General features: G+C 42.2%; 2 protein-coding genes across 7 annotated transcripts in view; one reads left to right on the plus strand and one right to left on the minus strand.

Moving 5' to 3' along the window:
* LOC308092040 (methionine aminopeptidase 2-like) overlaps positions 1-12,300 on the minus strand; it is a 44,566-nt gene extending 32,266 nt beyond the window's left edge. Inside the window, exons 1-6 of the mRNA XM_080437830.1 lie at positions 12,066-12,300; positions 10,862-10,975; positions 10,648-10,710; positions 9,256-9,358; positions 7,787-7,948; positions 7,176-7,357 (exon numbers count right to left, since the gene is read on the minus strand). Coding sequence (XP_080293956.1) covers positions 7,176-7,357; positions 7,787-7,948; positions 9,256-9,358; positions 10,648-10,710; positions 10,862-10,975; positions 12,066-12,210 — 769 coding nt within the window. The 5' untranslated portion in view covers positions 12,211-12,300. The remainder of the gene's footprint in view (positions 1-7,175; positions 7,358-7,786; positions 7,949-9,255; positions 9,359-10,647; positions 10,711-10,861; positions 10,976-12,065) is intronic.
* A 550-nt stretch (positions 12,301-12,850) lies between these two features.
* Positions 12,851-26,785, plus strand: LOC308091686 (uncharacterized protein C3orf20-like). 6 transcript variants are annotated; one of them, XM_080437363.1, is made up of 19 exons: positions 12,851-12,979; positions 13,301-13,416; positions 13,516-13,613; positions 13,733-14,241; positions 14,714-14,770; positions 15,282-15,378; positions 16,070-16,288; positions 16,428-16,577; positions 16,907-17,027; positions 17,956-18,087; positions 18,337-18,450; positions 18,875-19,049; positions 20,699-20,903; positions 21,935-22,015; positions 22,316-22,685; positions 23,182-23,301; positions 25,230-25,372; positions 25,713-25,847; positions 26,235-26,785. In XM_080437363.1, exons 2-19 carry the CDS (start codon positions 13,348-13,350, stop codon positions 26,335-26,337), a joined length of 2,898 nt encoding a protein of 965 aa, XP_080293489.1. In that variant the 5' UTR covers positions 12,851-12,979; positions 13,301-13,347; the 3' UTR covers positions 26,338-26,785. The 6 variants fall into 6 exon arrangements, with proteins under 6 accessions (XP_080293489.1, XP_080293488.1, XP_080293490.1 ...); XM_080437362.1 differs by lacking the exon at positions 12,851-12,979 and adding an exon at positions 13,096-13,193; XM_080437364.1 differs by lacking the exon at positions 12,851-12,979 and adding an exon at positions 13,096-13,193 and having other exon boundaries at positions 18,893-19,049.
* Positions 26,786-27,273: the final 488 nt, after the last annotated feature.

Below are 27,273 nucleotides of genomic sequence, written 5' to 3' on the forward strand. Positions count from 1 at the left end.
ATTTGTTGAGTAAACCACCCTCGACATGTGATTTAAATTTGGGATTGACCGGACGTTTCGTTCGTGATTTGTGGGCTTTTTTGTAAAACGGGCCCCTCCCGCTAACTTTGGAAGCCATTTACGGACGAACGGTAAGGTCTATCAAAATGCCGTTTGGATATCTTTATCGCATGGGTCCATAGATCACGTGTACCGATTTGTGTGAGATTTGGACAAAATTTGAAGGAAAAGGAGCAATAAGTGTGTTTTGAAGAAAATTCAAAATGGCGGAAAATATATCCTGACGCAAATGGGCGTGGCCTATATGGGGAGCTGCGTCGTGACCCAAGGAATCTAAGGCAAAAAATATTTTTATTCTATGACCTACGGTTCAAGAGTTATAGGCCAAAACGTAAAGTGGACTGTTATAGCGCCACCATGAGGCCAAATGGTTTGATTATTTTTTTAATAATTTCGGACTAAATTATGAACCTCCCCTTCAAATCTGGTATCTCTAGCTCTTACGGTTTCTGAGAAAAAAATACTTGAAATCTAGTTTTTTAATTTTCCCATTTTCCATTGAAGTGGATGGGGAAATTTAATTCACTAATAAATTAATATCAATTAAACTATTTAACCAATCTCTTAGCAAAATACAAGCGCACGATTCCAGGTCAAGACGGTCATTTTGAGATATGGCACAACATTGGGGGATAAAAACTGTGGGAGGAGATGCGGTCTAAAGTTTTTCAGTTTCTCTATAACAATAGTTTGGTTGCCCTGTTAGGGCAACCACACTAATAAGGACTGTGGCGCCCCCTATGGATCAAAGTGGAAATGCTTTGGGGGATTTGTTGAGTAAACCACCCTCGACATGTGATTTAAATTTGGGATTGACCGGACGTTTCGTTCGTGATTTGTGGGCTTTTTTGTAAAACGGGCCCCTCCCGCTAACTTTGGAAGCCATTTACGGACGAACGGTAAGGTCTATCAAAATGCCGTTTGGATATCTTTATCACATGGGTCCATAGATCACGTGTACCGATTTGTGTGAGATTTGGACAAAATTTGAAGGAAAAGGAGCAATAAGTGTGTTTTGAAGAAAATTCAAAATGGCGGAAAATATATCCTGACGCAAATGGGCGTGGCCTATATGGGGAGCTGCGTCGTGACCCAAGGAATCTAAGGCAAAAAATATTTTTATTCTATGACCTACGGTTCAAGAGTTATAGGCCAAAACGTAAAGTGGACTGTTATAGCGCCACCATGAGGCCAAATGGTTTGATTATTTTTTAAATAATTTCGGACTAAATTATGAACCTCCCCTTCAAATCTGGTATCTCTAGCTCTTACGGTTTCTGAGAAAAAAATACTTGAAATCTAGTTTTTTAATTTTCCCATTTTCCATTGAAGTGGATGGGGAAATTTAATTCACTAATAAATTAATATCAATTAAACTATTTAACCAATCTCTTAGCAAAATACAAGCGCACGATTCCAGGTCAAGACGGTCATTTTGAGATATGGCACAACATTGGGGGATAAAAACTGTGGGAGGAGATGCGGTCTAAAGTTTTTCAGTTTCTCTATAACAATAGTTTGGTTGCCCTGTTAGGGCAACCACACTAATAAGGACTGTGGCGCCCCCTATGGATCAAAGTGGAAATGCTTTGGGGGATTTGTTGAGTAAACCACCCTCGACATGTGATTTAAATTTGGGATTGACCGGACGTTTCGTTCGTGATTTGTGGGCTTTTTTGTAAAACGGGCCCCTCCCGCTAACTTTGGAAGCCATTTACGGACGAACGGTAAGGTCTATCAAAATGCCGTTTGGATATCTTTATCGCATGGGTCCATAGATCACGTGTACCGATTTGTGTGAGATTTGGACAAAATTTGAAGGAAAAGGAGCAATAAGTGTGTTTTGAAGAAAATTCAAAATGGCGGAAAATATATCCTGACGCAAATGGGCGTGGCCTATATGGGGAGCTGCGTCGTGACCCAAGGAATCTAAGGCAAAAAATATTTTTATTCTATGACCTACGGTTCAAGAGTTATAGGCCAAAACGTAAAGTGGACTGTTATAGCGCCACCATGAGGCCAAATGGTTTGATTATTTTTTAAATAATTTCGGACTAAATTATGAACCTCCCCTTCAAATCTGGTATCTCTAGCTCTTACGGTTTCTGAGAAAAAAATACTTGAAATCTAGTTTTTTAATTTTCCCATTTTCCATTGAAGTGGATGGGGAAATTTAATTCACTAATAAATTAATATCAATTAAACTATTTAACCAATCTCTTAGCAAAATACAAGCGCACGATTCCAGGTCAAGACGGTCATTTTGAGATATGGCACAACATTGGGGGATAAAAACTGTGGGAGGAGATGCGGTCTAAAGTTTTTCAGTTTCTCTATAACAATAGTTTGGTTGCCCTGTTAGGGCAACCACACTAATAAGGACTGTGGCGCCCCCTATGGATCAAAGTGGAAATGCTTTGGGGGATTTGTTGAGTAAACCACCCTCGACATGTGATTTAAATTTGGGATTGACCGGACGTTTCGTTCGTGATTTGTGGGCTTTTTTGTAAAACGGGCCCCTCCCGCTAACTTTGGAAGCCATTTACGGACGAACGGTAAGGTCTATCAAAATGCCGTTTGGATATCTTTATCGCATGGGTCCATAGATCACGTGTACCGATTTGTGTGAGATTTGGACAAAATTTGAAGGAAAAGGAGCAATAAGTGTGTTTTGAAGAAAATTCAAAATGGCGGAAAATATATCCTGACGCAAATGGGCGTGGCCTATATGGGGAGCTGCGTCGTGACCCAAGGAATCTAAGGCAAAAAATATTTTTATTCTATGACCTACGGTTCAAGAGTTATAGGCCAAAACGTAAAGTGGACTGTTATAGCGCCACCATGAGGCCAAATGGTTTGATTATTTTTTAAATAATTTCGGACTAAATTATGAACCTCCCCTTCAAATCTGGTATCTCTAGCTCTTACGGTTTCTGAGAAAAAAATACTTGAAATCTAGTTTTTTAATTTTCCCATTTTCCATTGAAGTGGATGGGGAAATTTAATTCACTAATAAATTAATATCAATTAAACTATTTAACCAATCTCTTAGCAAAATACAAGCGCACGATTCCAGGTCAAGACGGTCATTTTGAGATATGGCACAACATTGGGGGATAAAAACTGTGGGAGGAGATGCGGTCTAAAGTTTTTCAGTTTCTCTATAACAATAGTTTGGTTGCCCTGTTAGGGCAACCACACTAACTAGACGCGTCGCAATTCAGGGCAATTGCAGAGTGTGGTTGCGCCGACGCTAGTCGCGGTTCGCTGCCGCCGGGACTCGAGGAATACGCTGGGAGGAATACCGTCGGAGGCCGCGTGACGTGCCATTCGAATTTGGTGCTGATTGGATCCTGTGTTTGTGATACATGGCGTTTTGATTTGAAGAAATTGGCCCCTCCCACTAAAATAAATAAGCCCCTCCCACAAAGGTAGCGGGCCAATGACATCGTCATGTCACTCCTGAGATCACCTGCTTTATGCTTTTCAATTTGAGAGGAGTGATCCCCCCAAAAATCATGTTTTTGCATCAAACGGTTACGTTTTGCGCAGTTGTGGCGCCCCCTAAGGGTCAAAGTGGAAATGCTTTTGGGGATTCGTTGAGTAAACCACCCTCGACATGTGATTCAAATTTGGGATCGATTGGACGTTTCGTTTGTGATTTTTGTCCTTTTTGGTAAAACGGGCTCCTCCCACTAACTTTGGAAGCCAATTACGGACGAACGGTAAGGACTATCAAAATGCCGTTTGGATAAGTTTATCGCATGAGTCCATAGATCACGTGTACCGATTTTTGTGAGATTTGGGGGAAAAAAATAGGAAAAGGTGCAAAAAGTGTGTTTTGAAGAAAATTCAAAATGGCGGAAAATCTATCCTGACGCAAATGGGCGTGGCCTATATGGGGAGATGCGTAGTGACCCAAGGAATCCAGGGAAAAAGACATTTTGATTTTACGACCTACGGTTCAAGAGTTATAGGCCAAAACGTAAAGGGGGCTGTTATAGCGCCACCATGTGGCCGATTAGTGTAATTATTTTTTCAATAATTTTGGACTAAATTATGAACCTCCCCTCCAAATCTGGTAACTCTAGCTCTTACGGTTTCTGAGAAAAAAATACTTGAATTTGAGTTTTTTCACTTTTTCATTGAAGCGGATGGGGAAATTTAATGCACTAATAAATCAATATAAATTAAACTATTTAACCAATCTCTTAGCAAAATACAAGCGCACGATTCCCGGTCAAGACGGTCATTTTGACGTATGGCACGACATTGGGGGATAAAAACTGTGGGAGGAGATGCGGTTTGAAGTTTTTCAGTTTCTCTATAACAATAGTTTGGTTGCCCTGTTAGGGCAACCACACTAATAAGGACTGTGGCGCCCCATATCGATCAAAGTGGAAATGCTTTGGGGGATTTGTTGAGTAAACCACCCTCGACATGTGATTTAAATTTGGGATTGACCGGACGTTTCGTTCGTGATTTTTGGCATTCTTTGTAAAAACGGGCCCCTCCCACTAACTTTGGAAGCCAATTGCGGACGAACGGTAAGGACTATCAAAATGCCGTTTGGATATCTTTATCGCATGGGTCCATAGATCACGTGTACCGATTTGTGTGAGATTTGGACAAAATTTGAAGGATAAGGAGCAATAAGTGTGTTTTGAAGAAAATTCAAAATGGCGGAAGATATATCCTGACGCAAATGGGCGTGGCCTATATGGGGAGTTGCGTAATGACCCAAGGAATCTAGGGGAAAATATATTTTTATTCTATGACCTACGGTTCAAGAGTTATAGGCCAAAACGTAAAGTGGACTGTTATAGCGCCACCATGAGGCCAAATGGTGTGATTATTTTTAAAATAATTTCGGACTAAATTATGAACCTCCCCTTCAAATCTGGTATCTCTAGCTCTTACGGTTTCTGAGAAAAAAATACTTGAAATCTAGTTTTTTCATTTTCCCATTTTCCATTAAAGTGGATGGGGAAATGTAATTCACTAATAAATTAATATCAATTAAACTATTTAACCAATCTCTTAGCAAAATACAAGCGCACGATTCCCGGTCAAGCCGGTCATTTTGACGTATGGCACGACATTGGGGGAAAACTGTGGGAGGAGATGCGGTTTGAAGTTTTTCAGTTTCTCTATAACAATAGTTTGGTTGCCCTGTTAGGGCAACCACACTAATTACAGACATTACATGCGTAAGGCTCTTGCACACAAGTCCATATTTTTTGTCCGAACTTCTCCCACACACAAAAAAAGACCTCCCTTTGTGTCAATCACATTTACACACCGTCAAGATTTCAAGATGTTTTAAGGCTCTACCATGAATAGCCTACTGTATCTGTGGATTCAGGAAAGGCTCATTACCTAGCGTGCATGCATTTTCCCTGATGATACAATTTGGAATGCCAATCAAATTGTGTGTGTGTGTGTGTGTGTGTGTGTGTGTGTGTGTGTGTGTGTGTGTGTGTGTGTGTGTGTGTGTGTGTGTGTGTGTGTGTGTGTGTGTGTGTGTGTGTGTGTGTGTGTGTGTGTGTGTGTGTGCGTGCGTGCGTGCGTGTTTTTTCTGAGGGGATACTATAATTATTCCCTCCCACGCACATGGCACGTGCACGCGCACAACTCCAACGGCCAGCGGTCATTATCACCTCAAGACAATAGTCACACATAAGCCTTCACCTCAGACGCCACATTATCACATGAAAAAGGCTATTTGAACTGAAGTCTACATTCTTGCTGCCCCCAGCAGTATCAGATACGCTTCCTGGGTTTTTGGATGGCTACGCTTGGCTACGAAACTTTTCTGCAGGTCACACTACGTATATAGCATAACACTGTAGAACACACCACTGTGTGCGCATGTGCGTGCGTGCGTGCGTGCGTGCGTGCGTGCGTGCGTGCGTGCGTGCGTGCGTGCGTGCGTGCGTGTCTGCTGCCAGCTGCTGTTAATTATTAATCGTGGAATTGGGTGGTATTTTTAATACATGGCTCCAGTATTGCTAGAAAAGCATCAAACTAGGGCACTGAAATCAACTTTGAAACGATTGGGATCATCCTGCAGCGGCTGCAGCTCCTTCATCAACACGTTTGTGTTCAACAAGTGAAAGGACCACACAATCATCGTCACTGCTTGATGACTGTTTTGTGTCGTTCTGTGAAATTGTCTCAACTAATAGAAAAATAAGAATCGGATTCAGTGTGCAAGGTGTGTGTGCGTAACGTTTTTATCGGATTAAAAACGGTTGCTAAATATAGGGAGTCTACAAGAGCCTTTACCATTCGCAATTTTGTTTTTCCTTTGGCAAGGTAAGAGGAGCACTCGTTTTCATCTTGTGTATGTGCACGATTTTCCCAAAAAAATTGTTACTTTTTATATCCCTTTAAAACAAGCCAGTACTGTTCGGTACCAGGCAGTCGCGGGGACTACTTTCTTGTAGAAATTATTCTTGCAATGAAATTAAAACAGTTTTAATTGGGATGTCTGTGATGTTTATGTTGCCATATTTGTTAAGCTTTTTAGAAAAGCAACAAGGCAACCAGTTTACCATGATTACAGAACAGCTAAGAGGGTCGGAGGCACTCCACTCCACGTTGTGTCTCACTATGCTTCTTAGCTGTTCTGGCCTCTTGAGGCTTATTGCTTTAGTAGACATCTAGGATGGGGCGGCCCGATAGCCAAGCGCGTACCATATGGGCTCTAATACCTGACAGCGAGTCCCATGGGTTCAATTCCTGGACGGCCGGACCATTTGCGGTATGTCACTCCCCTACTCTCTCTCCTTGTTTCCTCTCTCTCCACTTTTTTTTAAATCAAACTAATGTCAGGTAACAACATCACATATCTCCTGTCGTGGAATTAACACATTATGCCAAATTTTATTGTGATGCCCCACTGGATGCATTCATAAAGGCTTTCCAAATTTAATCATTCTGAAATGCTGAAGCCTGCAGCAGTTGAACTAATAAATAAAAACGATATTTTCCGATATCACATTTTTACATTAATATCGGCCGATAATATCGTGGGGGCAGATATTATCAGATATCTCTAATCTCTTCTGCTGCTGGACACATGCGGACACATGCATGTCTTTGGTTCTTACCATTGATGTGCGTTCCAAAGTCGATCTTCGTGACATCATCGTAGCGCAGCACAGTGGGGTCTCCAGCGTTGGGGGTGTAATGAGCGGCGCAGTGGTTGATGGAGCAGCCAGTTGGGAAGGCCAGGCCGGCATTTAGCCCGTCCTCTTTGATTAACCTCCTGGAGCAATCCTCTAGCTTCTCACTGCCGCACAAAGATAGCAGCACAAAGGGACAAGCAATGACAAGGACAATGGAACAATCATCACGGCACAATACATAAATCACACAGTACACCATCAAATCTGGAGTGTTCGTTTAACTCCTGAAACCTACACTTTCATTGTTAAATGAACACTCTGGATTTTGCTGTGTAGAGAGAAAAAAAAAAAAAAAGAACACCACCATTTTAAAAACTGCTCATTGCAAGACAGGTCAGACAGGTCAACCGCAGAATCCACACCAGATAGTGGTATCAGTAATAATATGCACTCTCTTTAAGAGTGCATATTATATTACATACGTATACATATTATTACTTCCCTTTACATAGAAACTCTATGTAAAGGGAAGGCAGAAACAGAAGTCCCACAGAAAAAAGTGTCTGAGGAATACATTTCAGTGTTCGTCTCACCAGATGTCAATCATAGTCATTCCGGGTTTTATCCAGCTCCTGACGTAGGTGCGGACCTGCCTGTGTGCCTCGGCCGCCTGCCTGAAATCACTCCACATCTCCTCGTTGGCCTGGTCCAGAACGCGCTTCTCATCGCTGGTGGTTCGCCACGCTGCAGTGCGCCTGGCAGGGGATATACGCAGTGATGGAAGAAGTACTCACATTGTTTCACTTAAGTAAAAGTATCAATATTGCAATGTAGAAATACTCTGTTACCAGTATAACAAATTTACTTGAGTAAAAGTGCAAAAGAATTGGCATTAAAATAATGTATAAAATGAATAAATAATATTTTGAAAATGGCAGATCTACAAGCTCAACCATTTTCAAATAGCCAAAGTATATATAGGGCTGAAGTGGTTCATGTTTGTTTTGTAATAATAAGCTAAATCTAAAAAGTAACTAGTAACTAAAGTTTTCAAATAGTTAGTTGTAGTTGAGTTAAAAGTATAATATTTTCCTCTGAGATGTAGTGGAGTAGAAGTAAAATAATTGAAAATTGGAAATGCTTAATTAAGGAAAAATACCTCAGAATTGTACTTAAAGTAATACAATGCAGGTCCACAAATAACGATTTTTAGCAGCCTCTGCTGGTCATTACCGTCACTGCAGGCCGTTCGTTTATTCCTGCATTACCCAGAATTCCATTTGTTTTCACCGGAAGACGGAAGCGTTTCAAAAAGCGTTCTTTTAATTGTTTTATACTATCTGTGGATCGTTTCTCTTAGCCAGTGTAGCTTTAGTTACCGTGAGCTGTGTTTTCTTTTGCTGTTGTTTTACGATCTTCAAATCCTACAATCTCTTAAAAACAGCGTGAGATTCCTTTTTGTTATTAGCGCGGTAGTTCCTGGCCAAACAGGAAACCGGTGCGGTAGTTCCTGGCCAAACAGGAAACCGGTGCATTTCCGTTTCCGTTTTCCGGCAGGATGACGTCATTTTCGCGGGAATGACTAACCTAGCCACCGTTTCAATAGAAAATATAATAGAAAAGGCTTTCGGGGGTGAAATTCATGGAGTGGGTGTTGTGAAACATTTGCCACTCACAAAAGATATACAATTTAACTTTAGTTTTGTTGAAAAAGTTACCTAGTATTACTTTAAGTGCAGTACTTGAGTACATGTACTTAGTTACTTTCCACCACTGGGCAGGTGTGAAGTTATTTTCTCATTATGCAAATGTACTGTAATGAGAGCATGATGTCCTGCTGTGCACGGCTAGGCACATTATACAGAGGTACTGTAAAAGCAGTGCTGTTGCACACAGAGGAAAAATTACGTCACAAAAAAATTAAATGCTGCGTCTGGGAAACGTAAGGTGTGAGAGCGAACGCACTCGGTGACGCGACCACACACAGAGACCTACATATGAGCTGAACATCTCATGCTGTGTTGTAATGGCAAGAGTGAGGGACAGTTTGGAGGTCACACACCCGTCTTTTGATGGGGGATATTCGCACTCCTCTCCCTTTGGAAAGTCTCCGCTGGGATAGAGCTCACAAATAGGAACTGAGGGAGGGTCAGTCTGTCCCTTCACTGCCCCAGATAGAAAAAAGGAGAGAAGGAAACAGTAGTTAGCCTTTGTACAGTATATTCAACACATGGACGTTTGATAAAGACGTTTGGAAAGATCAAATTGAATCAGTGGGTAAGAAAACAAAGCAAAGAATGTATTTTCTTCGCTGATATTTTGGTACAAGTAGACAGATTCTTCTTTTGTTTTTCACTTGTTTTTATGAGTGTTCTTCAGTACTGTAGTACCACCTGGTATGGATGTTTGTCTGTTGCCTTAAAGTCACAACTGCTGCAACAACTGAACATTTGTTCAAAGATTGTTGGACAACCACTTGAGAGACATCTACATATAATAACAGTATGCTAAGGTTGGCAAGGAATATCACTTCAAACACTAGTCATGTTTTGTATGGGGAATATAGGTTGCTGCCTTCAGGAAGGAGATACGGCGTTCCAACATACATAAGGTCATACATAAGGTCAGACTGAGGAAGTCCTTTGTCGACTTTTTAATCTAATCTGCTCTGAGGAAGGCAGCGGCCGAAACGCGTTAGCGTTCACTTCTCGCAATAAAATTAGAAACTACATCTGAGCCACCGTCTTGCAGTATTTATTTTGGAGTGCCGCTTTTTTCCACTTAGGTGGTTTTGATTTGAAGTCCTTTGTCCATCAGTCGACTTTGAGGCTTAATTTAGAGTCTGGCCAGGGGTAGGACGAGTGTTGGACATTGCTCTTGTCTTCATGTTTTTATGTATGTAATTTGTTTTGTTTCTATGTTATGTCAAATGTCTGTATTATGTGTTGCATACTTGGCTGCTGGGTCGCAAGACAAATTTCAGTGAGAGCTGATAATAAAGTAATATCGTATCGTATATCAGCAAGGTACTGTAGGGAAGTAACACATTACACAAACACACAGTAATTTTGTAAAACCATCTAATGTGAAAAAAATCATATGTGCTATAACAACAGGTTAAATATGCAAAATGTATAATGTATCTTTTTACAGTAAAAGGCTGGGGTGAACTCACTCTCAGTTCAGTCATTTAGTGTATTTTATCAACGACAATACACTGGAAAAGATGTGCCATGAAAATGTCGACAATTTGACAAGTTATTATGTGACCGTTTTACTCCGAATTTTGAACTGAAAGAGAATTTCAGTTCAACATTGCTTATCGAAAGAAAGAAAGAAAGAAAGAAAGAAAGAAAGAAAGAAAGAAAGAAAGAAAGAAAGAAAGAAAGAAAGAAAGAAAGAAAGGAACATTCTCTCATTTGGCAGAGAAAGATGGTGATGCAGCAAAACTTACAGCGTTTCTTTTTCTTCTTCTTCTTCTTCTTTTTCCCTGCAGAGTTCTCCCCTTCATCTCCGTCTGTTGAAAACATCACTTGTTTCGATACAAACTTTTTTAGGGTGACCAACATTGACAGCAGAGCAGACCCAAAAAAACCACTGCAGTGAAAACTGGCCAGATTTGGCTGTATGCTGGAAATGGTGAGGATGATGAAATCTAGAAGAATTACCTTCATCTCCATCCTCCTCTTTCTCCTTGTCCTCCAAAGCTTGCTGCTCCAACAGTTTCATCACATCACCAACACCTCCAGTGTCTCCGTTCCCCTCAGCCTCATTTGTCCCTGCTGCAAAGTCACACACATACACATACACACACGCATGCACACATGTGGCCGGTGCACATGCACATGCACGTGCATACACATGTGCACACACACACACGCATGGATGTGAACACAGATGCATGCAACATGCATGCACGCACACATGTGCACACACAGGTGTGCAACCATACATATCCACACACACAACAGCCCATGCACACATATTGTGTGCACACACACACACACAAACAAACAAACAAACAAAAAACACACACACACACACACACACACACACACACACACACACACACACACACACACACACACACACACACACACACACACACACACACACACACACACACACACACACACACACACACACACACACACACACACACACAAACACACACACACACACACAGTGTGAGTAATAGTGGTTCTGAGTCTTTTCAAGCAAGTGCATTCACTGTGATCAGAACTTGGCAGGGTCCATGCATAATTAGTTTCTATACCTTGAGAATCAATATCCTCAAGGGCATATGTACCATGCAGCATTATGACAGAGAGCCTGCTCTGTGACCAACAGTTGACATACAGTTGGGTTACGTTCAGCAACTCATGAATTTCACCATAATACCAATGGGTATAGGCTGCAATTAGTATTCATTTTGCATACATACAATGCCAGTGGTTGCCATCAGATTGCACCAAAATCTCAACATTTCTTTTACAGATGGCACATGGTCTAACTGAATGTATATGTTAGAACACGTTCAAATCTTAAATTTAAATAAAATATATTTGAGTTTGCTTTAATATGTTGATCCGACGAAATGTTCATCATTTATCATTACAGCATTGAGTAAATAGCTATCCCAGTTCCAGATGAACAGTTTTGTCTTCTTGGCCCCTCTGCAGGACCTCCTGTCCCAGCAGGAGACGGCGCTGGGACAGGAGCCCTCCTCTGACAGGTTGAAAAGTCTCCTCCTGTCGGACCTGTCCCGCATAGAGGATGCTCTTGTTCTCTTGCCTGGCACAGGAGGGAGACAATGTTGCGCTACATTTCCCTCTGTGATTTTCAAGCCCCAATAAAAGTGATGCATCTTACCTGATGCGGTATTCTTATTCCTCTTCTTTTTCCTCCTCCTTTTCTTCACTGACTCCGAGGCGTCGGCGTCCTCTCTCTCCCCGTTCAGCTCGTCCCCGTTGAGAACTTCGGGCTCCGCTTCATGTTCTGTCTGAGGCTCCGCCATGATCCAAGACTGAGAGATGAAGTAAAGTGACGCATAAGCTGCTGGGAGCCTCCAGTGGTCAGAGATGATGGTGCTGCTGGAACCGGACGGTCTGCTGATCTGAGCCAATAATGTGCTATTAAGACTAATCTCTGTGCAACAACTTGACCCGAATATGAGACAGAAGAGACACTCCCTGTCTGGGGAACTACATTATTTTATCATCAAACGAACAGCTGGCCGAGTTTTGTGATAAAGGTTACATGTTGTATCATGCAGATAACAAGTCAAAAGGGCAACCGGATAAGTCGGCCCAAAACACAATCGCCCCCATTTCTTTTCGCGGACTGCTTGCCCCCAGCGGTTCAGGATGAGGTTAGAAATAAGTTTAGGCTGGGTTAGGCATAATTTTGCTGAGGTTAAGTATAGGAATAAGGTTAGGTTTTGGCACCGTTTATAAGGTTAAGTTTAGGCATTTACTGAGGTTAGTTTACGTTTAGGAATACCAGGTGGCGACCGTTCCGACGTCGCCGGATTTGCCCTGGGAGCGACTGTGTTTTGGGGCGAGCGTTTTGATATTCGTCTAAACTCTTAAGTGAATGTCGCTGGAGATTCAAACCCTGGCTATAATGCGCACCGTGTCCTCGCTAAATGACCTGTAAATGCTTGCAGTGCATGCTAGAATAAGCACTTTCTCCAATTATGTCCTTGCTGCTGAGGCTCAAGTTACTGCGTCCTGACTGCATGCACACCTGCATGGGGGAGCAGCTTGTCATGTGTCACATTACTGGTGTGTTTTCACAATGCCCAGCACTCAGAGGGTCCATGTTAGCGCGTAAAGGCTTGGCGATCTAGTGGTAAAAGCAGCTTTTGAAATTGTTACCACGACTAGTTGATAATTTATAGCGCGTAATGGTGCATTTGGAGACGGGCGCAGCACAGTGTATCCAAGCAACAAGGCCGATACACTGAGGGGATAAAGGTTACATTTACAGTAAGCTACGGTGAGGATAGATCATGGCTTTTGGGACAACAACTCAGTGGCTGAATGATTGGTTTAGTTGATTTTGTTATTTAAAGAAATGACAATTTTTGTTTTTGTTATTTAAAGATTATCTTGTGTTCATCACATCTTTTGGAGAATATTTGGATTAAGAAATGATGACTTCACCACCAGGCAGCAACCTGAAAGAGTTTAGAGCTGGACCGTTGTTCTTCTTTGACCAGGTAGGCTAAACATTCATTATACTGTTGGTGAAAGAAACGTTGTACATACACAAACTACTACATTAGCTCTACTTTGACTATTTAATTGAATATTTCCAGCCTGGACGGGATCGGACAAAAGGCACAAGAACCAACATGTTACGCTTTAATTTAGCCATTGCAGGAGCTCGATTAGGAAATACAATTAGGCCTACAAGGTAAAATCTCGAATTTATTACAATGTCATGTTTTGGTCTGAGAATTCACATGTTTATTTATCTTCATTTATTAATTGTATTCATTTATTAACTAAAATGGAGAGTGGGTTTTCTTCCAGCAATTTGGCAAAGGAATCCAAAAGTGAAGAGCACAATGTGCAGATGATGCCAAGTGATGGGAGTGATAAACATGATCCTGCCCCATCCACTGCCAAGAGGAGCTCAGAGATAAAGACATCTGAAGGGATGGATGACAGTTCGGTGGACATATACAAGCATAGAGCCCCTGAGCTACTAAAGGATCTGGCTTTCCTACTTGCACAACACAGGGGGACTGAGGAGAGATGCATTCCACACGGGTTTGTGAACATCTTGAACTGTTCCTGGCGGGATTTGACCTCAGGGGCGAGCCACGTCAAACGTGGCGAGGGTGGGAAATCTCAAAAGTCTAAAGGCTCCATAACCTTTGACGAAACCCTCCAAAGGCTGAATGCAAACTATGACAAGAGGAAAACTGAAAATGGAAATCCGGTTGTTGTGGGAAATGTCGGTCGTCCGGGGAGAAAAGCAAAAGCCAACACAAATATACTCCCGAAGTGGTCAGGAGGCCTATCTAATGGCCAGAGAGGTAAAGCAGAGCCTGGGGGACATTGTGGTCTGTGTAAATTATGGAAGTGTATTAGTAGACCTGCAGAACTGCCCTTTTACAGTCCCAAAGTCAGCAGTTTTAATTAAAAAACCTATCCTCTCACCTGATAGTGAGAAGTAATGAAAATGGACATTAAAGATTGAACACCTCTTAAGTGCTTCTCATTGACATTAATTGAGATCACATCTAGGATTACAATCTAGTGGGAGAGACAGAGTTGGTTTACACAAGGATGTGTGAAGGTAGCAGGAACAAGCAACACAACATTATGTAGGCCTATACCCATTCCAATGCAGATGTCTTCATTTGAATACATGATTGAGAGTCCACTCTACTGTGTTTGGCACCGCCAGGAGTGTACAGTACATTCAGATGCCAATGCAAAGTTGTGATTTTTATGCCTGGGGTGGTATTTAGCTAAAGCATCCCCTTTCTGATGACTTCCCAACAGCTCATGCTTCCACGACAATCAGCTTCTCAATGTCATCGAACATCTGCAAAGAGCAAGGTAAGCTGTGGTACAGACTTGTTATTATGTCAGCTTATTATGCCTCTCCAGCTGCTGTGTATCACTGAACTGCAAAATCTCAATTCTCAATTTAACCACTTAGGGTATGGTCACATCTAACTTTAATTCTACCTACAGTATGTGGCTGTCTTTTTGCAATGGTTTTCAATGGGAACGGAGGGTTTTGTTGCCATTGTGCAGCTTTCCATGTGAAAATGCTCCGTTCCCATTGAAAACTATATTGCAAAAAGACGGCCACATAGGCAGACACAAAGTTAGGTGTGACCGTAGCTTAAGCCCTATTTTACACGTTCTATATTGAAAATAGCTGCACTTTGTAAGCTAATTTTAGAAAAAGTTTAACAAATCTTGACGCATTGTGAAAAAATTTGATTAAGACAAATAGGGATGCTAAGGCTTATGTGGTTAACACTGTTTTTGTTTTTTACACTTAGTTTACATTCGTGATCTTTGCAGTGTGCTGAGTCAGTTGAATGTTATTTGCGTCTAGGTTGGATCATTCAGCCAAGCAAGGGCTCATTCCTTTACAAACCTCAGCAGACGAGTCAATGGGTGGTAGACCGACTGCAGAAGGCAACAGTTCCTATGTATGTTGTTCACATGTTCATGTTGGTATTTCTGCATGCATGTTGTTACCTCTGGGTTTTAATTTAAAACGCTATGCAAGGATGCTTCATTTTTACTTAGAAAAGGGTATTTAATAATCACTCAATATAGCAAATATACAAATTATTAAAGGATGTAATAAATCACTAAATCTGTGTTTAGGTTAAAGCTACAATTTTTTTTAAGTCTGCTTTCTCCCTCTCCCAATGGAAAGATGTAATTAAAATGTTCTGCCTTCTGCTTCAAATTACTTTATTGACATTGTCAATCAGTTGATGTCCTACCCAGAATTTCTCTATGGAACCTTACGGAGGATACAGTACCTCCAACCACTGTAGATGTGCTTTTATATTGTATTAACATACTGCCATACAGATTGGTTAACATTTTACTCCTTAAAACAAGTAACCTCAAGAATAATCTAAGATGAGTTTCACTTACAGTATAATTTTGTTTGAGTACTGTAGGTGTACTCTTTTTTTTACATGCTGTCATGGAATACTGACCCAAATAGCTATGTAGAAAAGGCTCTGGCAGTGGACCCGACATAGTGCCACTGCCAGAGCCATTTTGGCAAAACCCCATATCGGTGAACACTCCTGAGCCAGCTAACTAGTTTAGTCCAAGCTAAGTGGCCATTTAAAAAAAATGTTTTTCATCGATCTGCCACAGAAAACTGCAAGCAGCTGAAGAAGCAGCGCAGGGCTTGAACAAGCCCCTCATCCTTCGTTACTATGGCGATGACAACCCGTATTTGAAGAAGAGAGCAGAGACCAAGGCCCATCCTGTCACTTTAGTTAACGGGATGCCTCGGATACCAGAGGTGAAAGCAGAGGTCCCCCTGTCGCAAAAACTGCACTACAGAATCAACGATGGCTCTTCCCTCATATAGTATCCTTTTCTCATCATGTTTATTCATAATAATAATGCTGAATATTGATTCTTGTTGACCCGCTTAGCCAGAACATCCACTGTTGGAGATAATAAAGCAACCTGGCTGACTTTTGACCCCTTGATCGTGACCTCTCAGCTATCCATCGGGTCGTGTGGCTGTATGCCAGAGCCACTCAGGTTTGCCCTGTGGAGGGTTTTACACCAATGTATTCTGCGAGAGCGACTGTCCTATTACACTCGCTAGTATTACAGCATTTGGACACGGGACTGTTACACACCCTATCAGGTTAGTAGTATTTAATATTGGTATTGGTATTTATTTTCCACTTGAACCCTAACATCACTATTCTTGGGCAAACATTTGGTGAAAATAGCAGATGTACATGCTCACAACGCACTGCATTGCAATGTGTTGTGTGATCTTGTAGATCTGCTATTTCCCCAGATGATATTTAGTGTAGAGGGAAAATGAGTGAGACCCCTGGGGGACTCCGTTCAACTGAGTATAGGGTTTAAGTTGACCTGGAAAAACATGGGGTTCTGGTGTCCCAGCTTAAATCCCCAGTGCGTCACCATTGTACCCCCCTGTCCGTCCGTACATGTCTCTCTCTTTAGTGGCACCATTACAGCTGTGTGGGATCAGAGTGGTGGACTTATGTTTGACCCAGATGGGACGGTGACTAAGGAGTGGACCTGGCAGACTAGAGCACAGCTGAAGGAGAAGACAGTTTTACAGGTACTGTACAGCAAACATGCTGCTAGCCATAGTTGAGAAAGAGCTATTTGGGAACACTTTATTTCTGCTAACTCTGTTTTAAAATACAGTTATGTTAATTAATGTGCTCTGTCTCCGTGAAAAACACAAGCTAATCTAAAGTCGTTCATCCGACAACAGCTGTGACACCCTGAATGCCAGTGGCAGTTTGTAGTGGACCGTTTTTCTTTTATTTTCTTCTTAACAACAGAACATCAGAACAACCGCATTGTCTGTGCAGACTGTGTTGATGAAACACATGTGAGCACTGAGACACTATGACTTTAATATGTACCGTAGAGTGTGTCCCTGCATAACACAAAACTGCTTAGCAACAGCATAGTGACAAAACAGGCCAGTTCAGCTTACAACATAAAGTCTGTACTTCCCAAACAAGACCACCATTCAATGACAACACCAGTCAAGACGAGCAAAGTGCCTGCATCCCTCGGTTATATGATAGCCTGTGATAAAGTGCATGTAGGGAAGTTAATGGTCAGGACAACAAAGCAGGGGATGTGGGCCGTGAAGTATGACGTACTGATGGACAATCATTGTCAGCATTTGACAGCACAAAGAGACTCGCATTTCACCACGACTGCTGGGTCATTTGTTTGAGAATAGAGCCATCACCCGGATAGCCGGATGGTCATGAATACATCAAAAGCAATTTATGACTGTCTCCTGACATTGATAACCTCTTTCCATAATGCCAAACCAAAGATTGCCTCCGTTTTATGGTATGTGCTAAATGGGTTTTTCTATCTCTATTCTTCCTCCCTTTCTGAAAACTACATAATGATGGAGCTTGCACACAAAACATTATAATTCTTTACACCTGTAAACCGGTGTCATGATGACAATGAAGTTCATTCTGATTCTCATTCTGTGTCTTTCTGTCCCCCTGCAGGTGTCAGAGTTCATCTCAATCAGGCTGTTCAGTGGTACTTCTGCCATGATCAGTTTTAGGACTCACAATGAATGTGTCAAGTTGTTTCTCTCTGCGCTATCGAACGTCACCCCACCAAAGGAAATGATGAGAGTAAGCTTGCTGCATTATGATTTTGTACAGATACTATTTTCGCTGTTTTAGAATTAAAAGAGATTTTCACCTACAGTATAATGACATGCCCAAAATATGTACACCAGGATGAAAGAGGTTAATTGTAAAGGACAACACGATTGAATTATCTGTTATTTTTGGTGAATGAAACCGTCAGGCAGCGAAGTGCACATAATTCTTTCAGGCTGATGACGAATCTAATCTGTGCTATGGGTTCTGTCCTTACAGCCTGGTCTGCAGACAGTGGGAAATTTTACCTCCAATGCAGCACAGGAACTCATGCAGGCAAAAAAGAGGAAGAAAACCGTTACTGAGAGCGAGAGCGTCCTGGCACTAAAACCAGTGAGAATGTTTTCAATGTGATGATGAAGACTACAGTATATACAGTACAATCAGGAGAGACAAGTTCGTATGAGAATGAAATGTATAGAACATGATTTTGATGTTAGCCCCTGTCATACATACATTCTAAAGTTATATCGTTGATTAGTTAATCACATAAGCCCTATATCAAGAAAGAACCAATCTAAGCTTGTAGTTCTGCTATTTTCGAGAAAGAAAAAAAAAAAAAAAAAAAACGTTTTGGGGGAAAAATAAATAAATATATATTTTTAATTTGCCCAATATGCCAGGGTTAATGTGGTTCATTAACTCTGGACCATATTTAGAGTACTAGCTACATTGTCAATATGGATATAGGAGCTCCTGCTAAATGCCATATGTTATATGGCATTTACTCTAGCGTGCATCTAATGATATGTGGCAGGTGTGTGTGTGCTCCCAGGAGGTGCTCCAGATGGACAAGGAGATGGAGGGGTTGGAGGAGCAGCCTCCACTGATGTGGAGAGGAAGGGCACGCAACGGCAGGGAGCTGACCAGACTTCAGCACAGAGTGCGCAACACCCTGGAAGACTGGCTTGAGCACTACCGCATAGCCACCGGTACGCACCAGCACTACCGCACCAACACAAAGAATAAATTATGGAAAGCTCTTCTTCATAGGGAGCATTGTGTTATATAATATTATATATAATGTTTCTCAAGTCTCTGCTCCATTCAGAGTGTACATTACAGGGATCCCAATACTGTAGTGGTGTTCCCAGGATATTATATGTTACCCGAATGCATTTCAGAGGTTTCTGGTGTTCCCAGAACACATTCCCCAAACGTATTTACCAGCCAGAGATCTTTATGCACTACTATTTTCTTAACCACTTCAACCATATATACTTCGTTGACTTTGTCCCCTTTCTTTTCTGCTCTACACCAAATCTCTTCACTGAATGCGTTGTGAGCTTATACATCGTCTGAGTTTGCCTATTACGTGACCAAAATATGACGGTTTATGAGGTTAAACTAAAATGGTAACAGTTTTTAGTGTCCATGAGGAAGTCCACGCACATCTGTGGCCCAAGTGCAAGACAAGCAAAAGTATCATAAAAGAGGAGTCTGCACACTGGTGATGCTGAAAAAGCTCCACTGTATTTTTATTGCGTCTTCAACGTTTCGATCAATTCAGTCAAATCTGTTTTTAGTGTCCCTTGAAAAAAAAAATGGCAAAGATATTTTGTTTGGCTTTTTCTTCCTTTATTGTTAGTATACAGTAGACTGACATGAAATGGGGAGAGAGAGATGGGGAGTGACACACAGCAAAGGTCGTCGGGATTGGGATTCGAACCCGCGGGGCATTAACAGCCTAGGTGCCCGGACCGCTACGCCAGCCATTTGGAGCTGTGTCTCTTGAATTTTTAATACAGTTTTTTTATACTGATGTATAAGACCTAGTATTAAAAACCACAGAATTCATCCAAATGATAAAAGTGCAAGACTTAAGCTCAGATTCACATTTCATTGCTGTCGGACAGAAACCTTGAAATCTCCATAATATAGATAGGAGATATTTCAACTTTTTAGGTTTAAATTTTTTTTTCGCAAATGAATGCCTTACTTCATCATACAAGAGAAAATAGCTCATAGCATTGCGCCATTTTTTTGTTATTTCCTGAAAGGTTAGGCCAGCTTTACGGTTTTGGACATACAGCGTTGATTTTGCTAACAAAAGGCAGCTAGCATGTTTCAGCCTAGAGCCTTCATCGCATGCTCTGGTGAACACATTAGCAACCTGATGTAGAAACAAATAATAATAATGTGAATCTGAGCCAAAGTCTTTAATTTAAATGTTTTGGAGCTAGCCGCTCATTTATGCTTTTTTATACTAAATATTGACTGTAGCTGAGTACCCACAGCCAAGGAGTCAATCAGAGGAAGCATACCTGCTCTACATTTTGATGTACCGTATAAGACCTGTATGTATTGCATACTGCTTCCAATCCCCGGGTAGTGATCAAGTTGGAATTTGTTCTAGATTTGATATAAAAAGCTATGAATATAGTACATAATAACGTGCTACAAAGACACATTCGAACAAATCAAACTTGTACAGTATAGGGTTGTTCAGTAGAGCAAAAGTTACTGTATTGCAACTTGCAACCTCAACACTATTGAACAGTTCCACAAGGATCCTGTTCACGGTCACTTGTGTCACTCAGTGTGTGTGTGCAGTTCTGAATGACCTCTTCCTGTCCTTCAGGTATCAAGTGTCCCGACATAGAGCAGATGCCAGATGCCCCACTGAGGACCAGGCTGAGAAGAGAGGTACAGTCAGCCGCCCTGCCCTCTCTGACCCCACTTGAGCAGGCAGTCACTCAACAAGGACATCCAGTGGAGGGCAGAGTGGAGTTACAGCAGGGCCCGCCGAGACACCTGTCTGCACCAGCGGCAGATTACCTCCTACGGTAGGTTTCTCCTTAACCCATTCTATCCGGGAACGCATCTACAAATGTCTTCTAAATCCTAACAGTTTTCTGAAAAACTATATCAGTGGTTCTCAAACCTTTTCATGTCAAGGACCCCCAAAATTATAAGTACTAGTCCATACCCGGTCGACGCATCCGTGGGGGGATATGCGCACATGATCTGGCAACCCGGGAGGCAGTTCCGTGCACATGGTAATGGTCAATGGCTGTGTGCAAATTCAGATCAATTGCTCCAGCCACTGTGGAGAACCGGGCAGACAGTTTTGGCCTCACCACCACCCACCACAGAGGTTTCTCAAATTATAGGAGGATTTGGCTGCCGACCCCCATCTCTAAATATTTAGTTCCCAGAAGCAAAGATTTGAGTTACAAATGTTCGCTTTAAAAAGCGAACATTTAAAGAAATAGCAGATCTACAAGCTCATAGCGCGGCACTCTGTGCTGCGCTATGAGCTTGTATATCTGCAATTTTTTAATAGTTTGGTTCGGTGTGACCGCACCCTAAGGCTGCCAAGGTACACACGTCAAGTATACTCATAGAAAATGCACAGCCGTTTGAGTTCAACGGAGAAAATGTGTTGTGAAATTCAACATGGAAAACCCAGCTTTTATGGGACATGTAGATAATGGACCCATTTCATGCACTTGTCATAGCAGAACGAAGACAGATGCAGCTAATTAAATTAATAATGAGTCTGGTTTAGGCATGCCAACTACTGACGTCCATCAAGAGAGTGTTGGAAATGAGCTTTGGCTATATACACGTGTACAGTGCATGGAACATTGCTTCTGCAGCTGTCAATGTTTCTCTGCACTTCCCTCACAAATAAACTAATAAACTATAGAAGAAGGAAGCACTGACATTAGTCAATAATAACAGTAATAATTGCTAATTGATACAGCTACATCAAAGGTACCCACTATTAATGCAGCTGTATTTATACCGTTATGAAAAGTGTTTATGTTGTGTATTTATAGTCATTTTAATTTGGGCATTTGTGTGTTATCAGGACTCCAAAGAAGCGTGTGAAGGAGGAGTCCCATGTCACTCAAATAGGAACCTTTCGAGTTCGCAGCAACATCAAATTGGAGTAAGACCCCATGTTTGTACAGCTATCAAGCAATAATGCTCCTCATTATTACCATAGCATTCATCTGCACTCACGCCTAATTTATATTCCATCACGCAATGGAGTATAAAATGAGCTTAAAGCCTGATTTATACTTTGTTGCGCACCAGTGTCTGAAATTAATTAATAGCAGATCTACAAGCTCACAACGCATCACGTTGTGAGCTTGTAGGCTATGGCCGGAGCAGGACACCTTCGTATGACTAAGTATAAATCAGGCTTAACAGTCACATTTGTTTGTGCTCCCCATCCCTCACCCAGTTCAGTGGTTGTTCCCAGGAATCCAGAGTTGCAGCCCTCCGCTGCCATCCCCTCTGTACCGGTGCAGCCTTCCTCCATCCCTTCCCTTCCCCCCAGCCCGTGCCCTGCCCTGCTGAGGGCTGCGCTGCTGGGGGAGAAGATGCAGCGCTGGCTGTGCTGCTGCAGCTGCAGATCGATGCCGCCTGTGACAGACCTGGAATACGATGTCTTCATCAATGGCCAGCCCCCACACAGTGAGCAGATCATAGTAGTGTGTGTGACTCCGCCACGGCAGCCCCTCCTCGAGACACACACCCTGTCCGGCCAGCTGGACGCGCTTGAGCAGCTATACGAGAGGATGAACAAGAGCAGGACCACGCCGTGCACGCAGGTCTGAACAGCGGTTTGCACACTTGACACAAATGTTCACAGACTTACACACGCAGGCTCAGATGTGGCCCGGCCGTAGCTGAGCGGGTGGAGAGGCCATCTGGGAATCGGAACGGTTGTCGGTTTGACCCTAGGCTCGCCCAGTCTACGTGTCATCAACGATCCCCCACAGTGCGCTCATCAGAGGCATCTGAGCAGCCATCTGCTGGGTGAAGCAGTAATTTCCCCTCCCCCGGGGACCAGAAAATACTACCCCCCACCGCCTTTCTCCCCCTATGAAAGTGTGTGCATAATTTCTTAACAGTTTCAGTGTACTGTAGTAAAAATTACACCACACAATACAAATGATTTGATTTACCAACTCAAGAAAAGGCATGAGGGGTGGGGTTGGGGGTTCTGGGTGCTATTGGTGGAGAAATCAAATGTGCTATGGACGATCATTAGAATGGTGCATTGTTCTATAACAGTAACAGACTTGACTTCCTCCTTATGTCTAGTGTCAGATGGACTCGTTCCGCCTGGTGAGATATGAGGTGTTTACAGGGAAGGCCTGTCCTGGAGTCCAACACAACGCTCTGCTGCAACAGAGACACAACGCTGGTCCAGGAATGGTGCTGGTCAGTGAGATGGCTGCAGGCTTAAGAGAGAAGCCAGTACTTCTCTCTTAAGGGGCACTGTCACCCATAGTAGTACACTTGAACTGTAGTGCTGTATGTCCCTGCCTGCAGTGCAGCTGATTATCCATGAGAGGTTATCATTGAAAGTGTGTAGTTCATTGGATATTTGGCTGTATTGTTTTTTGTTTTGGAGTTTCAAAAAATCCCAAGTCACTGTGCTATAGTATATGTATGTATATAATGTACATATACATTTCAAGTGTTCTCAGCAGTGCCCATAAGTTAGGCTTTACACCCTGTTATTGTCTCCGCCAGGCCGAAGGCATGGCGAGAGAGTATGTTTTACCCCTTGTCCGTCCGTCCGTGTGTCCGTGTGTGTGTCCGTGTGTCCGTCTGTCACCAGCTAATCTCCGGCACCGTTGGCCCGGTCGCTCCGAAACTGTGCACACACACTCCCTGGATGCCAATTCAGAACCTCTGCCCCAAATCTTTCACATGGGCCTGTTATAGCGCCACCAGGAGGCCAATTTGTGCAAAACCCATTTATTTATATTACTCCTACAAATGTTATCCAAACGTCATGCAAATCGGTACACAGTATTACTATAGTCATGTGATCAACACGGATCTGTCCGATTTCCCATATTCCATCCTCATTGCCTAAGGTTGGCTTCCAAAGTTTGCAGGATTGGTCCGTTTTGAACAAAAAGCCTCAAAGTATACACACAGCTTGGGATTTCCGTGAAATTTCACACGCACATTCCCACTAGGCCGAGGAAGAAATGCCACCCTTCTCACATTGGCCTGTTATAGCGCCACCAGCAGGTCTAATTTAGCAAAACACATTTTTGGAACAAAATGCCTCAAATCATGAATGTCAATGCAAGAATAAATGGCACGGTTGGCACCCTTTTCACATTGGCCTATTATAGCGCCACCAGGAGGCCAGAATAACGTACCTGACCTGGCGGAGACCTGTGCTCCGAGGAGCACTTTTTCTAGTTTGTTTTCATTTTCACTAGTGCAATAAGGGGTATTTCAACACCAGATAAAGTGTCATGTAGATTTCACTGGATGGACAAAAGCATATTTAAAACAAGGATTGACCAAAGTGCTGTATAATAAAAAATTATAAACAAAATCAAAGAACATAATAAAAAGACAGAAAGAGAAATAAATAACAATATTACCGTAAGAAATATAAAAAAGAAAGCCAGCTGATATACTGTCAAGATCAATGAGCTTGCTGTATACTGTATATACTGTAGTAAACATTTTGTGTCCCACTGGGTGGCAGCACAGTTGGTCTCAGGGTAAAAGGGGAGGTGGGTGACTGTAGGGCCTGCATGTTATGTACTTTGCCCTTGAATTACAGCATTGATCCATTAGTGACAGGAGCTTTAAATTTTAATCTTGCTTACACCCACGGCAGTCCCTAAAATGATTTGCAATGCAGATAATGAAACATTTCCTCTTTGGGTCATAAATCAAAGTCATAAGTGATCATAATACTATGAGATCTTGGGCTTACAGAGATCTTAGCTCTAATTTGTTCACAGAGAGTGTCACATACAGGATAAACAGGTTCTTCTGTTATGAAAAGCTAAAGCCAGGAATTGATAAATGACTAATTGAATTGTTTTGTGAGTTGACACTACGGAGATGATGGATGATGGAGATCACTTCCCTGTAAACTGAGTAAGAATACACAAAGATCAGTAGCATGTCAGGAAAGGGGCTAATACAGGAAGTGGTCTGTTTTGATGTATCACAACCAGAAATGGCCACAGCACCCACAATGTCTTGCAAACATGTGGGTGATGATACAACATGAATAGGATTAATGACCTTTAATCTATTTGTGCACATAGCATACCAGCTGCAGTATTTTCCACAGATAACATGAGGTCTCTTTTTTAATGTGACAGATGTATATCAGAGGGAAGCTGCTGTTTGCAGATTACATTTTCAACAGCTACTGTTGCTCAGCCAGGAACCTTCAGAAGCAAATCTCTAGAACCAGAGGAGACTACAGACTGGGCCAGAGTCTCCCTTCAGACTACAAGTTCAGGTACCATACTGGGTCTGGATCTGATATACTGTAAGAACCCAAACAGATCTGAATCTATTGTTATCCATATTCAGAAATATATTGAATATGTTGTTTTCATGTAGTGGTAAATTAAAACAAATAAAAAAACATGTGTGTGTGTGTGTGTGTGTGTGTGTGTGTGGGTGGGTGTGGGTGCGTGCGCGCGCGTGTGCGTGCGTGTGTGTATATATGGACATATAGCGCTTCAACTGTTGAATATATATTATATACAGTCTATAGAGATTTTAAGGGTATATTCTCTGTCACAAATAAAAATGTTAACATAAACATGAACATAAACAAACATAATTGCTTGCAGTGTTAAAATAAATGGACCAGGTGCCAGGATATGGCATCACTCAGGAGATCCTTCAACAGCAACTCCAGCAGAAGTAGGAGGCCCTGAAGGGACAACTCCTTCACTGGAAAAGGAAAGGAATCAAACTAGTTCAAGGTGGGTACCCTACTAAGAGTTCATGTTTACATTCTCAGTGTTAAATTGACACTGATGATTTTACAGTGTGATCTGCGTATTGTATGTTTCATCGTTTTTCTGTTAATGTTTAGTATTCTCATCATCACTCAAGTTGCTACCGCTGAATTTTAACGAACCCACATGTTCTGGTCTGTTCTGGTCTGATGATAAAGCCTGATTTGTATGATTCATTGTATAACTGTGTCAGGTGTCATGTGTCGAAAATAGACAATTTGTAAGCTCACAACGCCTCCAGGATGCAACATTGTGAGCTTGCAGATCAGCTATTTCCGACGTGCGACATCATCGTGTGACGGAGCATGAATTAGGCATTAGCGTCTGATGTGAAATCTCTACCCTGATTAGGACGATCGCTCACTGTCCAGGGATGTCACCGCTACAGAAGAGAGACACTACCTCGAAGCCCATAAGGATTCCTCCTGGTCCTGTGTCCATAGTAACACACTGAACACAATCTAGTGGTTAAGAGCTTCTCCGGCATCGGTTTCAAGGCTCATCACCTGGTCAAATGCTAGGTCAATTTGTAAGGAGATTTGCAAGCACCTCCATTGGCTTATTTGGCAGGCAAGCACGCACCACAGATGTATTTTGTTACTTGTTAATTGCATCACTACCTGCCTGCAATTGCCCCTTGGGGACAAATAAGGTGTGTTGAATTGGGTTGAACTGAACCGCTCTCACAATGCTGTAATTGGAAATTTGGGATGCAGAACAGGTTTTAATGTTTGGCACTGGCAGTAGGATACACATCAGTTGGCAACCCTCATAAAGCAAGAAGGGGGAAAGATTCAATAAGCACAGTGCTGGCACCGCTTCCACTGACCACTAACGGTACACTGACAAATACTATGTTTTCATTTAACTCTGAGAGTGTACAAATGGATTTTTTTGTACACACTCAGAGTAAACAAGACCAGGAGACCTGGTTCTGCCAGCCTGTGTCTATGCCCATCTATGGACGAAAGAGGGACAGACTTTTATGGCTGGGGCCTAAGGACAAAGTGACCAAAACCTGTTTTTTGCCCATGTATGGAGAAAACAGGTACAAAACATGCCCATGTATGGACGAAAGGGGGACAGACTTTTATGGCTGGGGCCTAAGGACAAAGTGACCAAAACCTGTTTTTTGCCCATGTATGGAGAAAACAGGTACAAAACATGCCCATGTATGGACGAAAGGGGGACAGACTTTTATGGCTGGGGCCTAAGGACAAAGTGACCATGCCCATGTATGGACGAAACAGGTACAAAGCCTCATGTAAGCCAGACCCTCTGGGTCCGGAAAAAAAATCACACCCAGTGTGAAATGAGCGGTGTATATCACAGTGATGGAAGCGTCTCGCTAGCCAATCACAGTACTGAGCAAAGGGTCTGAATACTTATC

Source organism: Gymnoscopelus braueri (assembly GCF_963280865.1).
Source record: "Gymnoscopelus braueri genome assembly, chromosome: 9".
NCBI classification, from domain to species: Eukaryota; Metazoa; Chordata; class Actinopteri; order Myctophiformes; family Myctophidae; genus Gymnoscopelus; species Gymnoscopelus braueri.

Coding starts and splice junctions, on each gene's coding strand:
- LOC308091686 (XM_080437363.1), top strand. CDS start 13,348: ATGATGACTTCACCACCAGGCAGCAACCTGAAAGAGTTTAGAGCTGGA. Junction 17,028..17,955: donor AGGAGAAGACAGTTTTACAG/GTACTGTACAGC, acceptor GTCCCCCTGCAG/GTGTCAGAGTTCATCTCAAT. Junction 20,904..21,934: donor GCGGCAGATTACCTCCTACG/GTAGGTTTCTCC, acceptor GTGTGTTATCAG/GACTCCAAAGAAGCGTGTGA.